Source organism: Oncorhynchus tshawytscha, linkage group LG31 (genome assembly GCF_018296145.1).
Source record: "Oncorhynchus tshawytscha isolate Ot180627B linkage group LG31, Otsh_v2.0, whole genome shotgun sequence".
Lineage (NCBI taxonomy): Eukaryota > Metazoa > Chordata > Actinopteri > Salmoniformes > Salmonidae > Oncorhynchus > Oncorhynchus tshawytscha.
In genome coordinates this window covers 12,664,800-12,680,672 of record NC_056459.1, presented here as the reverse complement: position 1 = coordinate 12,680,672, position 15,873 = coordinate 12,664,800, and the positions used below count along the sequence as shown (strand labels likewise).

At 41.1% G+C, this 15,873-nt stretch overlaps 2 protein-coding genes across 9 annotated transcripts in view; both read right to left on the bottom strand.

The window, feature by feature from the left end:
• The window catches only part of LOC112229688 (tropomyosin alpha-3 chain), a 34,491-nt gene extending 26,360 nt beyond the window's left edge, over positions 1-8,131 (bottom strand). For 2 of the 4 annotated variants that reach the window (XM_024395649.2, XM_024395648.2), the window contains exons 1-2: positions 7,883-8,130; positions 6,177-6,302 (exon numbers count right to left, since the gene is read on the bottom strand). In XM_024395649.2, coding sequence (XP_024251417.1) covers positions 6,177-6,302; positions 7,883-7,996 — 240 coding nt within the window. In that variant the 5' untranslated portion in view covers positions 7,997-8,130. Of the gene's footprint in view, positions 1-6,176; positions 6,303-7,882 lie in introns of all 4 variants that reach the window. The other 2 variants (XM_024395651.2, XM_024395647.2) reach the window with 2 other exon arrangements.
• Positions 8,132-11,428: 3,297 nt separating this feature from the next.
• Positions 11,429-15,873, bottom strand: part of LOC112229686 (rho guanine nucleotide exchange factor 2) — a 67,601-nt gene continuing 63,156 nt past the window's right edge. For all 5 annotated transcript variants that reach the window (XM_024395643.2, XM_024395644.2, XM_024395645.2 and 2 more), the window contains 2 exons: positions 15,463-15,643; positions 11,429-13,008 (listed from right to left, as the gene is read on the bottom strand). In XM_024395643.2, the coding sequence (XP_024251411.1) occupies positions 12,935-13,008; positions 15,463-15,643 (255 nt within the window). In that variant the 3' untranslated portion in view covers positions 11,429-12,934. The remainder of the gene's footprint in view (positions 13,009-15,462; positions 15,644-15,873) is intronic.

Genomic DNA, 15,873 nt, shown 5'->3' with positions numbered 1-15,873 from the left:
TAGGATAGCACCATGGTGTAGCAGGAGGACAGCTAGCTGCTGTCCTCCTCTGTGTAAGATACAAAACTTAGGAGGCTCATGGTTCTCACCCACTTCCATAGACTTAAACAGTAATTATGAAGACTTCCGTAGGACATCCTCCAATCTATCAGAGCTCATGCAGCATTAACTGACATGTTGCTCATCCAATCAAAGGATCATAGAATGAATCTAGTACTGAAAGCATAAGCTACAGCTAGCTAGCACTGCAGTGCATAACGTGTGGTGAGTTGTTGACTCAGAGAAAGACAACAGTTGAAGCATTTTGAACAAATTCATTTCTAAAAAAATTAAGAAGAAGTAGCAGAGAGATAGAGCTAGCCATATTTCATTGTATTGTCTTCTTCTTCCTAGTTTACCTTTCACTTACATACTTACTTAGCTAGCTAATGCAGCTAATTTAGCCTACTCGAAACCTGAGGAATGCTATATATGTTAGCTAGCTAAGGTTATCCTACACTGCAACTTTTCCAAGTGAAGGTAAGCTTTTGGTTTTATGCATTTATTGCCACTGGGGCCCGCCGGTGTAACTGTACTGTGTGATCGTACAAATGGATTGGATTGTAGGAGAGTACGTTTAATAGCACTTTAGTTCTAGTAACTATGTTGACTACGGCGTCAGCTAATATGGTGATGATGTAGGCTGTGTAGCGGTTAGTGGTTTTGGTATGAAGGTTTGGCTTGGATACATTTTTTTGCCTTGTCACAGACAGATGTTGTGTTGTGCACTGAAGTCCACAAGCAAAGGGAAAAAGTGAAAGGAGGAGAGCGCGTAGATGTGAGAACTGTGTGTGTAGGTGTTTTCATTCCGCCAATTTGGTTGCGTTTCTTTAAACGGAAACAAACGGAACAGAACGGGGATGGACCTATCGGAATTTGCCCAAGAGAAACTCTCATTTTAGTTGCAACTGTTTGGACTAATGATTACACCCCAGATCAGCTAGATGCAGGCAAGAGTGTGCAAGGCGATATTGAATGTGTCACTGTCTGTCACCTTGATTACTCCAATTTGTCTATTGACCTGTGCACCTACGTTTTAAAGTTTCATTTATAGGCTATCTTACAGCAACCTCATGATGGGTATAGGTCACATTCAAGTATCATGTAGTAGCTTAAACCTATCAATGTTATATTGTGCTGGACGAATGGCTATGAATGACAGTCATACAATTTGCTGTCATAGAAATAAGCTATATGCTCATAGAAAAACAAATCATCTTCCCTGATCTTAAACAGCCCGACGTTAAATGGCCACACATGTTGTGTGTGTTTGCAAATGTTGTGTTTGTGTGTGTGAATGTGTATAGAGACCCCCCCAAATTATAGAAGGGTCAATGCAGATAGTCAGTGTAGCCATTTCGTTAGCTATTTAGCAGTCTTATGGCTTGAGGACAGAAACTGTTCAGGAGCTGTTGTTGTCAGACTTGATGCTTCAGTACCACTTGCCATGTGGAAGCAGAGAGAAGAGTTTAAGGCTTGGGTGGCTGGAGTCTTTAACAATTTTTCAGGCCTTCACACCGCCTGATGTAGAGGTCCTGGATGGCAGGGAGCTCCGCCCTAGTGATGTACTGGGCTGTCCGCACCACCCTCTGTAGTGAGGGCAGTGCAGTTGCCATACAAGCAGTGATGCAGCCAGTCAAGATGCTCTCAATGGTGCTGTAGAAGCTGCACATTCTTTGCAAGAAGGTCTTGTTTGGACACAGAGGAAAATTTAGGCTACATCTAGACCTAGATTTCCTAGACCTAGATTTCAGCCACAATTTGTTAGCAGTAGTTATCATGGTAAGAAAGGGCATAGCGGTAGCCTACATGCTAAAATGTGTTAGCTGTTAGTAAATACTGCATGCTAAACTATGCCTTCAGCAGGAGTTGAATGGACATTTGTTTTAGCCATTAGCTGCTGGCTAAGTAGTGCTGCTGAAAGACCGGAGCTTTGAGAGCTCCTTAATGTGCGAAGATTGAGTTGCTCTTTACCCTCTTGCTGAAAGCTGGGTACCCTTGATTTAATACAAGAGCGTAAGGATCTAGGCATCCTCAGGCAGTCATAAAACTGTCCTTTAGCGTTGCTTATTATGACGCTAATCCCGAGCATGTGGAGAGAGGCAGAAGGTCCACGTAGGTTAAAGAGAGGTCTGTCCCAACTGTTTAGAACTCTGACTCCTCTGAGACTCAGTAACACTGGAAATGACACACCACACACACACACACACACACGCACGCACGCACGAGAACCACAGGGAAAAAAGCACACACACAGTCACAAACACACACACACAGTGCAGAGCAACATTTGGAGAGATCTGAATACACTGCAGGGATAAATGCCCTTCACTAATCTCTTTGACACTATTGCTTCATGTTGATCTAGTTGTCTCTATGCAACAATGATTCTATTCTGGGGAAGATATTTAGGACATAACCATCTATAGGGGAAAGAAGGTGGGGGCCAACCTAAATACATGTAGCCTGACAATGCACCCTAAATTCTTCGACTGCTCTGTCGTTCGCTACATACTTTATTTAGTCTGAGGATGCCATCATTGAAGTCATTTCTGGTGACGAGGGGCACGAGGGGAGTTGTACAAAACAAAGTAATTAGGGATTGGATTGTCTCTAACCAAATCAGAGTATCAACGCCAATGACTAATTTTCAAACCGCTGCTTTACCCAAGAGTGTTCTAGCTCTGGTCCAACCTATCGCTTTCTGGACCAATAAGACTGCCCGAATGTGTTTGCATTTGGTGGAGGGTCGGGGAGGTCCTCAGATCCAGACTCATTGCGGAGAAAAAACGAACGTCCGTGGGTGTGGTATATAGTAAGGTGTATGGGTAGCCAGGCAAAAGAACACTCCCCTTCGTATGGACAGTGAAGCAAAAATTGTACATTTGGCTCTATACTCCAGCATTTTGGATTTGAGATCAAATGTTTCATGAGACGACAGTACATAATGTCACCTTTTATTTGAGGTATTTTTTATACATATCTGTTTTACCGTTTAGAAATGAAATCACTATGTGATTACTACTATCTGGTCCCACCCATGTGAAGAAATCAGAGGTATTTGGACATATTTCTTGCACGCAATGACTACATTAAGCTTGTGACTACAACCATTTTGTATGCAATTGCAGTTTGTCTTGGTTGTGCTATGCTTTGCCCAATAGTAACTGAACGGTGAATGATGACTGGAGTAATTTTCTTTCTAAGTGAGTAGATAAGATGTTTCTGAACACTTCTAAATGAATCCTAATAATTCCATGATGAAGAAAAATCATGAATGAACCATGAGTAATGGCAAGTGAGATGCCGTTTAGAGGCTACAACAAAAGATGCTAACTTCTCACCATTACCAATAACATGGGAGGTTAGCATTTTCTTGGGGTATGATCTTTATTAATGATTTTGGGGATATGATTGTCATTATTCATGATTCATTCACGATTATCCGTAATCAAGGTAGCATCCGCATTAATGTAGAAGTGTTAAAAAATATCTATTCTTATTTACAATAACATTTCCTCAAAAATGACATTTTTCACCATTCATTTTGAGCAAAACATTATCCGAAACACAACCTAAACAAACTGCATATCCATCCATCAAGTTTGTAGAGTAGACAATGTGTGCTAGGAATATGTGACCAAATACTACACCTTTGACTACTTTAATACAGTATGATTGCAATTTGTCCAAATACTTATGACATCTTCGAATGGGGGGGGGGACAAGATATATAAAGTGTTTTCATTTCTAAAAGGTAATGTATGAAAATACCCTCAAATGAAAAGGTGACATTCTGTACTGTCATTTCATATGAAACATTTGAACTCAAATGTTGAGCTGTACATCCCCCTCCTCTGGTATTTCTGTTATGACCCATTCTGTCCCCCTTTCAGACCATTAAACGCAATGTTGAAGCTCACACACGCACAGTCACGTGATTTTGCCACATAACTGTACAGACAGCGTAGGGCAGGCTGACCAGACAAGAGCACATAACACCCGTAATGACCTTGGCCATACGAGTCATTGGGTAATCATCACTCCATGGCACCACAAGACCTATTTACTGCAACACACCTAAGCTCCTCTGGTATTTTAACATGGTCATTCCATGCATTCTCCCTATTGAGGAAAATTATTATGATGACAGCTGCTGTTTGTTCTATATCTAGAGTCCGGAGAAAAGCACTTCATTACAGTCAACTAGGGGAAATACAGAGAGAGGGAAGAGAGAGAATTACTGAGACAAAGGGAATGCAAGGGAAATTGTAGAATGAGAAAAAAAACACCTAAACAACTAGAGGAAGAGAACAGTAAAGAAATAGAAAGGGGGAGGGGACTCGGATGAGATTGGCAACCCAAGTATAGTCTTGGCTGTGATAGCCTCAAGGTTAGAGAGGGAGGTTGGTAAATGGGAGGTTCAAATCCCAGTGGAAAAAGTGACCTGGCAACTAGAGGATTGCTGGCATCAATAACTCACATGCCATCTCCAGCAACTGTGCCCTTGAGCAAAGCCCTTAATCCCCAAACTTCTCCAGGGGCGCTGCTCTGTGGCTGACCCTGTCCTGCTCCGTCTGTTATGTTTGTATTTAGTGTCACAGCAAAAATAACAATATCTGTGCAAATTGACAAGAAAAGGTCTGTTATATTCTATTCCATTCTTTGGGGAGCGTTCAGATAGTGCACACAGGCTGTACTATCCAAAATTAGCATGAAAACAAAACCTTTGAATTGTATCTTAGCTTCCTAGCACTATGGTTAACCCTTAACTCCAGCGGTTTACTGCTCAAAATTAACGGTCACCAAAGAGGACTAAAAGTGTCAGTCAAAAACTGTCACTAAGTTATCATCCCAGAAACATGCAGGGCTCTGTGGTTTTCACATACTCCTTGACTTAACTAAAACATTGGCAATGTATGGGTAAAGGCACTATGGCTCGTGAATCCAAATGTCATGTGTTGTTCAGAAAGTCAGAATGGTTATAGTATCTGTTGCTCTGATGACTTTGGAGATGGTTAGTGTCTTGTGTTTCTATCGCTAGTAACATAACAGCAACTAGATCCGGGGGTTTTCAAACCTGTTCCTTTGGACCCACAGGGTGTACAAGCTTTTGTTTTAGCCCAGCACCAGCACTCCTGATGCAACTCAAGGGCTTATTGATTAGTTAGATCAGATGTGTTAGCGCTGGGCTGGAACAAAAGCCTGGTCCCCAGGACCAGACTTGATGAACTCTAGTGAGAATATCGATGATTATTGTCCCTAAAATGGTAGCATGATTAGTGTGATAGTCACAGTTCGACTGGATGACATCATGGTCAGAATATGTGGATAAAACAGCAGCAGCTGTGGATGGGTGACCGGAGGGAATGAGAAGAATGAGAGGGAGGGGAGAGACACTAGGCACCAGGTTTAACCTCCTGTGGTCAGTACCACCCTGCATCCAACTGCTGGCTTGCCTCTGAAGCTAAGCAGGTTTGATCCTGGTTGGTCCCTGGATGGGAGACCAGATGCTGCTGGAAGTGGTGTTGTAGGGCCAATGCCCCAGGGAAGTGATTGGGGACATTGCCCTGTGTAGGGTGTCGTCTTTCGGATAGGACGTTAAATGTGTGTCCTGACTCTCTGTGGTCACCAAAGATTCCATGGCACTTATCTTAAAATTCCCAATCTGGCCCTCATATCTGGCCCACCTAGTTTTCCCCAGCTTCAAATTGTCTCATTTTTCCCCTGTAACTATTCTTTTCATAGTACAAGTGTGTTTGCTTTGACATACAGTATGTACTATGAGCATGTATGAGGCTTTTGGTGCCTTCAAGCTTGCTAAATGCTTAATGGGTACCTGCACAGAACCTGCATCGCGCCAGGTTCAAAGCTCTTACTTGTGACTTACTAAAGCATCTGTCTAGATCTGACTACCCATGTTTCTCCACAATTTCGTGGAATCCAATTGGTAATTACAGTCTTGTCTCATCGCTGCATCTTCTGTACGGACTCGGAAGAGGCAAAGGTCGAGAGACATGCGTCCTCCGAAACACATTGTCCTCGTAACACATTGTCTTCGTAATACTATTGTCCTCGTAATACTATTGTCCTCATAATACTTAATGTAAGACCTAGGAAGAACACAACACACTTACATCTGCGGCCTTCTTGTCCGCAACCTCCAATTTCTCCTGGGCATCCTTCAAGGCCTCAGAGTATTTGTCCAGCTCATCCTCAGTTCCCTTCAGCTTCTTTTGCATCTGCAGCAACTCATCCTCGTGCTGAGAGAGAGAGTGAGAGAAGGAGGGAGGGCAAGAAGAGGAAAGAGAGATGGAGAAAGGGCGTATGAGATTTGCACACTCTTTTCACACTATGGTGCGGACCTGAATCGTACTGTGCTGACTGACATTTCCTTTTCACCTTGACCTTTTCAACGAGGTTCAAGCAACTATGGTGGATACATAACCAGGCCAGCACAGTAAAGCTCGGCTCATTAGTGTGAAAATAGTATTTGTTAACTGATAGCCTCATAGCCCTGTCCATATCCATTCATCAAGGCATCTTTGACTGTCACCCAAGCCTCGGTTCAAATAGTAGTTTTCTTCTTTAAAATACATTGAGCATTTGATTGAGCCTTCCTGGGGTGGCACATGGGCCGGTTTTACACTTTTGAGACTATTCCATTGGCTCATTGCGCCAGGCAAGAAAACAAATACTATTTGAACCCGTCTCTGCAGCCGCCTCACCTGTCCTCTTGTCACAAATAACCTAAAGCCTGATGACAGGCCTGGCGTGGTTCCACTTCAACGCCATCTAGATAAAAATACTTCCTCTGGATGGACAATCACTCAGTGAATGGATCCCCTGTCGTATTCCATCCTAGTGTCTAGCCCTTCGCAATTTCTCAGTGGAGAGATCACTAGCTAAACCACTCCAGCCTTGACAGACAGCCTGTCTGGCCTTGCTAATGAGAGAAATATGGTCTAAAGTTTCTATCAAGTTGTCTTGGCATGGTTTTGAATTTTCCAGTGTCTTTTTTTTCCTGGACAGGAGTCACTTTGGATTCAGTTGTTAAGTCCAGTTAACTCAGTCCTATTCTTAACCATATCCTCACCTCAAGTATTTAGGGTAATGTCATGAACTTTTGTTCTCATTTTCAAGAATAATACATTAAATCACTGGAATGTAAAAGAAAACCCTTACAAATAAAAGTATATATATTTTATACACACACACACACATACAAATCTGTTAAACACATCTAGAAAAGCAGGTGAGATGACTCTTTCACTAACCAGTATATTGCAATATCGGTTTAACATTTCACATCTGTTTTGACCAATTACTTCTGAACTTTTTAAACTTTTAACAATGACAGGCCAAGGGGTTGTAACTGAGTTATATCTAAGCAGATGACTACCGCTGACCATTTTCAATAACACCGCCACATCATGGAAACCTATAAGCTATTTCACCTTTCAAGACTTCCACCCCCCATCCCTGTCCCAGTGGGCAAAATTTGTCATGGGACGTTAAAATTACATTTTCTGGTGGTTAATTGGATTTCTACTTGTACAGACAATACAAAACAGGGCTCTGGTCAGAAGTAGTGTTATATATAGGGACTAGGATGCCATTTATGACAGAGCCACACGTCTTTTTCTAGTCACTAAAAAGACTTCGGGAAAAACGTCCTTGTACAATAAATATACAACCTGACCATGACGCAAAATAAATTACGTCATTGTAACCAGTTTTGCTCCCTAGGGTAGTAGTAGCCTATAATAGGCTCCTTGACCGCTCAAGTCCATGTTCCTATCCATGATAGAGCCCCCCCTTCTCTTTAATGTTGTTGGCCCACCTGCTTGCTCCTCTCCTCGGCTGCCTTCTTGTCAGTATCGGCTTGTTCTGCCGCGTCCAGAGCGTTCTCCTTATCCAGCTTCAACATAAGCATCTTCTTCTTGACTGCCTCCATTTTTAAAGTTTTTTGGGGCTTTTTGACTGAGGGGGGGTAAAGGGTGCAGGACAGTCAAGTCTGGTCAACTCAGTGGAACAGGAGAGAGAGGGAGAGAATGAGGGAGGGAGAAAGAGCAGAGGAGAGACCAAACTCATGGATAGACAGAGAACATATATATCCCCAAGTGTAGATGGCCACACCCACAAACATGTACCTCCCACTTTAGCCTTCTGGCTCCACCCAACTCAATCCTTTAAAGCACCATTCTTCAAAGTGATCTACTGATCCTCCCTCTCCATAATAAAGCAAAGTAGGATGAACGTACTTTGATGTTGTGTTGTTCCCCTGATGGTTAAGGTCAGGTTTGGGGAACGCAAGCGGATTCTAGATCTGTGCATACGGGCAACTTCTACCGGCAGAAAGAAAGCCTGGTCCTTAAGTACCCATCCATTTCCCTCTGTCTTCCTGTGTCACCTGTCATTTTCTTTGACATATTTAACATATATTGTACATTTCCTGCTGTGTGGGCTTTTAGTAATAAAAAGTGAGATGGTGGGAGAGAGAAATATAGAGAAGGACAATGAGAGTGGGGCATAGAGGATTAGGCAGATGCTGTCATAAAACAAAATAAACAGTTGTTTTTTTGTCTTCCAAACACCCATGCATGCACACACACAGGGTTCGAATTACAGAGGTGTCTAGGGGTGCTGGGTAGTGGGCACTCCCATAACAAATCAGGAAACCCCGATAGCATAGCTCTGGGCACACCTTAAATTGTTGAAAATATTAGTTAGCTTCAGTGTTTGAAATTACAACCGTGGCAACAAAACCACCAAACAGTAGTACCTTGTCTTATTCATCCAAATTACATATTGGGTTGGTTACCCTATAAGGATTATATTGACAAGACAGCAATCTATCCTTTGGTTTTTACCTGGCCACTGTCTCCAAACGCTAAAATGTTTTGCATTTCTTGCCAAAAACCAATGCAAGTCAATGTCCCCGATATAAGCATGTCCAAATCATCTTAAAAAGTAACTTTATTGAACTAAACAATTCATTTTAGACACTGGGATCATTTAGACATGAAACGCTAAACATGCTAACAAGGAGAAAGCACTTCATCTCAACAACTTATTCTAAAGAATCATGACAGAGTAAATATTGAGGTCATAAACTTATACTACTTCATAACTCTTATAACAGTTCAGCAACACCTGCTCATGTGCCTGACACCCCTACTGCAAACTCCAACGCTCTTAAACAAACTTGACAGCCAAAGATACAGTGACTGAAAGAGAGATGCCTTTCTATTTTAATGTTAGATTAGCTCATGTTAGCTAATGTTAGGTTAAAGGTCAGAGGTTAGATCAAGGTGGAAAAGTCCAAAAAACTTAGGGCCCGATTCAATCAATCAGATCCGCTTTAGCCGACATACATGTCAAATCCCCAAGCAGCATTATACCTAAAGCGGACATTGGCTGCACGGAGTTGCATTTAAAATAAATCCCATGCAGCCAAAGTTCGTGCACTAGAGGTGTGAGATTAAATCTACACCTCGATCAGGTTGATATAATTCCTAATTTGTGTTAGGATTTTCAATTTGAGAGTCATGTTTTCTATTTAGCCTACACTTCCTAGTTCTGAACATAAAACGTGAGTGAGATGGGTGTGGCTTCCTGACAATTATCAAGAGCAGCTTCTCACTGATTTTCCAACTCCAAGCAGTTACACTGGGGAGGCAGGTAGCCTAGCGGTCAGAGCGTTGGGCCAGTAACCGAAAGGTTGCTGGAACTAAGGTAAAAAGGTAAAAATTGTAAATTTGTGTAAATAAGAATGTGTTCTTCACTGACTTGCCTAGTTAAATAAAGGTTACAGCCAAAACATCAGCTATGCGGGTGTCGGCTATCTCCGGTTAACGCTTGACCTAAATTGAAAATAGGCCTTAGTTTTAGTGCTGAGGTCACGTCCAAGGTAGGCCTTAGCTGGGGCTGAGGTCACGTCCAAGGTTTCTAACTCTTCTAATAGTTGCCACACTTGTTAAATGTAAGAACAATTTAAGCCAGTTTGGTTGTACTGTGACCTACCTAAAACTTTACAAATACTATAAATCAGGTTATTTAAGTGCAGGAGGAAAATAAAAGAAAGAGACATGGTGGGGAGGAAGGGAAAGAGGTACAAGTACAGCTTCCCGGTAACCTCACTCCCCTTGCTCCTCTCCTGGACCACCGGAGCTTGTCTGGGCTTACAGTGCCATGGCATCCCCAACGTTGGGAAATTCCAATGATAAATGGGGTGCAGGCGGGGCGTAGAGGGGTGACCACTATGCCAGCTATGGGGATATTTATACATGTTACTTGGCTGACATTGTCCCTAGGATTAGGGAGGGAGGGATAGAAAGAAACAAAGAGGGATAGATATATATATATATATATATAGCTAGAGAGAAAGAGAGAGGTAGTGGACAAGAGAGGGTTAGCGATGGGAGGACAGAGAGAATACATGTCACATGGTCAACATTGTGTCCAGGTTTAGACTGTGAAAGGGAGGAAGAGGGAGGGAGAAAGAGAAATTAAGAGATGCCGAAGAGAGGGAGATAGAACCTGTCCAGAAACAACTTCTCATGGAGATGAGACAACTGTAAGAGAAAACAAGAGTAAGAGGGTCAAAGATGGGAGAGGAAATTAATACAAAATTGTATAGAGGAAGTTAAAAAGGTTAAAAGGGAAAAGAGATGGAGAAGTAAGTGTGTTGGGGTTTGATAGGTTTGACCTGATGTTTCGGTAAAGGCATTAAGCCATCGTGAGGGGTTTAGGGGGAGGTATTTGGGGAAGCGGTGTCAGCCTACAGAGTGTGAGACAGTGGGATACTTGAGCTCAGTCCCTCCCAAAAGACAGCTGCTTTTTTACCACCGAATTGGATTGACATACTAAGGGGATCGTCAAAGTCTGATATGATGAGCTTTGGTATCCATGATTTTGATTGTCTGTACAATGTGCCACTTTAAAGCTGAGATAGATTTGATTACCAGCATGCAGTGGGAATGCTTCAGGTAAGAGCAACTGTTGATAACACTTCTTTGGACCTTTTCATCACAAGGACTACCTAACACTGTCATAATAATGACATACAGATGTCAAACAGTCATGACAACTGTCACAAACCTTCACCTAGGCATCCTTCCAATTAGGATAGGCATAATGCCAACACACTTACCTTAACAGTTTGTGTCAGGGGTATGATCAATTGTGGAAATAAGTCTTCATTACTACACCATCTGTTGTTTTGACAGAGGGCCCAAGTGATGTGGAGCACAAATCAGGAAGATATGACCTTTACAGCAGCACAGGGTATAGTAAGAACTTGTCAAAAACAAGTGGATATGTCATCGATGCACAACTATGCCTATTGACACTATAACTTTAATATTAAAACAACTGGAGGCAAAACTTTTGGATTTGACATTCATATCTTTAGTATGGCTTTCTGTAAACCGCAATTGAATACAGTAGTTTCCTCATCAAAGACATACACAAAATCATTGCCTTTGTCATTTTCAGCCAAATTTATACACACTCAGCAAGTCAACAAAATATGGTACAATAGTCAAATTAACAGATGACAAGAAATTACAACAAGAAAGTGTCAATTAAAGCATTTTAGTTTCAAAACAATGTAAAGGCAAATATAATGGTTGCTCGGCTGTCCATTGCTCAAAAATAGTCTCCAAAGTCACTTGTTTAGTCCTTAACAGAGAAGACTCCATTTTATATTTCCATGTTGGCAAAAAAGTTGAATTCCCCTATCCCTCAAGGCATCTCAAAATGGATGACATGGCGCATTGTCCTTGTTCCATTTTCCAACGTCTTGGCCTTTTCTTTGTAAAGATGAAAACCAAAGCAATATTGACAGCTTTTTAAATTTTTTATATAGTCGACCAAGTCCACTGGAGTTCAACTTTTAAACTACACTGCTTATATGTAGATGCACCTGTAGTGATGCATTCTTTTGTCCATTTAGATAAAACTTTATTTCATTCTCCCTTATTGCCAGGTATTTACTTAGTAACTACATGGTAACTGCAAAATTCATTCTGGTAACTACTTGAAATGAATTGTTAACAATTGTCACTTTCCTATATTTGAGACGAAGAATCCCCAAGGTTTCTAAATAAAAACATGAGAATTAGAGTAAAATACAGTGCTACCTCTACTTCTTATACAGTCACTAATGCTTGAGGTCTTAACTTACCTGCTTAAATAATGAAGGACGGAAGAATAAATAAACAAATCATTAGCATCATAAACAGCGTTGAGAATTAGATCACCCTAATTATGGAAATGTAAAGGACTCAAGTGTGTGTGTGTGAGCGCGTATGAATGTGTGTGTGTTTGTGCATGTTTGTGTCTGTGTGTCATATTTGTGTTTCTGTGTGTGTCCCAGCACAAACAGCCACCTACATACGTCCGCATCCAACATCCTAATGCACAATAGCAGCTATCCAACCAATGTCATTAATTCAGTATTCCATTCACCTAAATAGACAAAAAACCCATCAGATTTGGTTATCCATTCACTGCTTTTATATTTGCTGTCCATTTCTTGCATATTCTTCTTTGGAATATCATCATTGCATAACTCCCTTCCTGTTATTCACGCCACTCTAATAGGCCCTCATTGGTCCAGCATCGATTCCAAAATGGAGCAGTACATATCCAAATAATCCCAAGCAAGAAATACCAAAGAATATAACGTAAAGTCACATATTGCCACTGGTCGTGTACTGTAAAGCAAAAGCCACAGAACAAATATATAGATCTATATTTGAAAATTAATATGATACTTCCTTTTTAGTGTAAAAAGAGGAAGACTATTTCAAGTTCAGTTCTCTTGTTCTCTTCGGCCTATTTTTGAGAGTAGGGGAGGTGGGGTCCAGTCTTTATTTCTGGAGGGTCATTAGCAATGTGACACGTCAGGCTCTCGTGGTAGTTCTGCTGTGGCTTCGCTCTCCTCTGGAATGTCCTGAAGATCTGAGTAAAGAGACAATTAGCCAATTAAAAATGTACATCAAAGTTGCAAAAAAACACATGGCCTTTATTATAATTGCCATAGATAGTTGTTAATCACAGACTCTTTAGAATAGTGGCAAACAGGTTATTTTCATACAAACTTGAATGGTACTGTACTCGCTTTTGTTTCGTTGGTCTGCAGATCATTGGTGTAGTGCGTTCCTTTTCTGGCAAATACGTTAATGTGCTTTTAGCATTAGTCATCTTGGATGCTAGCCTCTCTCTTAATTTCAGCTATATATATATATATATATATATATATATATAAATTGTGGAGAGTAGAGACACCAGCACTGTAATTTCTCATCAGGGAGTAGAATAAGTGAGCTGAGTACTAGGTCTGGAAAGACATCTCCACCCACACACCTAACACTGACAGAAGCAGCGGGATGTGAGGTGTTCGCACGCGCACATAGAGAGAACATGATGTGAGAAGGGCAGCGATGGTGTGTGTGTGCGTGTGTGTGTGTGTGTGTGTGTGTGTGCCAGAAAGAGAGTTTGTGCCTCATCACAAAATCGATGTGTTATATAAAACTGTGTGTGGGCTTGCATTAGCATTATTGAGGGGACAGAGGTGAGCTCATCTCTGCTAAAGCACATCTCTGTATAATGATACTGCAGTGGGGATATCCCCTCTAGGGAATGTTAGATTTCTTTATATTTTGTATATTGCTGCTTTTTGCTGTTAGAACAGAATTACTCTGTTCTGAAAGCCCTGACATGAACAACACTAAAGCATCTACAGCAGGGCCGGCGTTGAAGGCAGGCCTTAGGGAGCCTGGCCCGCCCTACCATAGAATACCTCCTGGCCCGCCCTACCATAGAATACCTCCTGGCCCGTCCAAAGAAAATGTATGGTTGAATGAAATGTACAGTATCTAAAATAGATATATTTTTTTAAGTATTTGTTATTTGTATTTGCTATAACAGACTTATGATATATAGCCCATTTCCCGAACATATTTTATGTTAAATTAAATATGGCTCAAGTAAATATGACTGACGGTTTTAGACCCATCATAAATGCATTATGAAGCCACGTCTCTTTTTACCATTTCACATGAACAGTGGGTTCAGAAAGTATTCATACACCTTGACTTATTCTACATTTTGTTGTGTTACAGCCTGAATTCAAAATGGATGATAAAAAAAAACAATACACCATAATGACAAAGTGAAAACATGTTTTAGACATTTTTGTATAGCAAATTAAATACAGAAATATTGATTTTACATAAATATGACTGGGTGTATTGCTACACCGTTCAAAGTGTAATAACTTCACCATGCTCAAAGGAATATTCAATGTCGGCATTTTATTAAATTTTTACCCAACTACCAATAGGTGCCGTTCTTTGTGAGGCATTGGAAAACATCCCTGGTCTTTGTGGTTGAATCTGTGTTTGAAATTCACTGCTCAACTGGGGGACCTTGCAGATATTTGTATGTGTGAGGTACAGAGATGAGTCCTTAATGTGACTTATTCAGCACATTTTTACTCCTGAAATTATTTAGGCTTGCCATAACAAAGGGGTTGAATAATTATTGACTCAAGACATATCAGCTTTTAATTTTTAATTAACAAATTCACTTTGATATTATGGGGTATATGTGTGTAGGCCAGTAACAAAACATCTCAATTGAATCCATTTCAAATTCAGGTTATAACAGAATGTAGAAAAATAATTAAGGGGTGTGAATGTCATGAGATCTTTCCATTTCTTGCACACCTCTTCCACTGACCTGCAGCCAAGCTCCCCACTCTACTCATGTACTTTACTACTTCCAGGTTTAGGTCTTTTCCCCTGTTTGTAGCAGTGCTATTCAATTTAACTTAGAATTTCTATATATGTTTGTTATATAGCTCTACAGTCTTATTTCAGTATCTGAAAAGTTTTATTTTATTTTATGGGCTTCCATTGCGCCAAATATGGTAGCTATCCCATTATTTACTTTTGTAAACTGATTGTAGGTAAGCAATGACCGCTGCCTAGCAACAGTCACTATGAATCTTCTAATCTCATGAATGAGCACTGCTTACGTCGGATGTAGCTACGACGAGTCTTATTTTTGGTTAGTGCAACAGGTGAAAATTCTGATCACAACGTCGGACATAGCTAGGCCTCAATCTAGCATTTATGACCAACTTTTTTTAATCTTTTTTTTTTTTTTTTACAAAGGCTGGTGCAACCGGCCCCTGGTGTCAAAATGTTACTGCAGTGTGTCAGCAAATTAGAGGTTTCTCCTATTCATCTAAGGCAAAGATACTTATAGGTTTCCGCATTCATCGGTGTCTGGTGTTAGCTAGTAACTGGCTAGCTAGGTTTTCAGCCAGCATGAAAAAAAGAGTGGGAAGGGTTGCCCAAAACTCATCTTATTCCATCAAGAGACATGCCAAACGTAAGATTTACACACCTCGGGGACTCTCCGAGCGCGGTGACGCTTTGGCTTCCTTCTCCTCCTCCTCCTCCTCATCTGATGTCACCTCCACCTCCACATCACTGCCTTCCTGATGCCCCTCCGAATGCTCGATTGACTCTTGGCTGGCCAATTTGGTGTCCGCGTTGGTTTCACTTGCTTTACGAAGGGGTGGAGCCTAGGCAAGATGACAAGTGTTAAGTGGAACGACAAACCAAATCAGATTGTAACACCTACGGACAATTAATTTCTATATTTGGCTAATGTATAACCTATATTAACTCAACTCAGTTGAGTGAGAGCATATTCCCATCTTTCAGATTCTCATCTACAACAATGAGCGGGCTAAGAATCAGTGCATCCCCCTATAGTTAAGCTAAGTGCAACTACCCACAGTGCCAGTGAGTA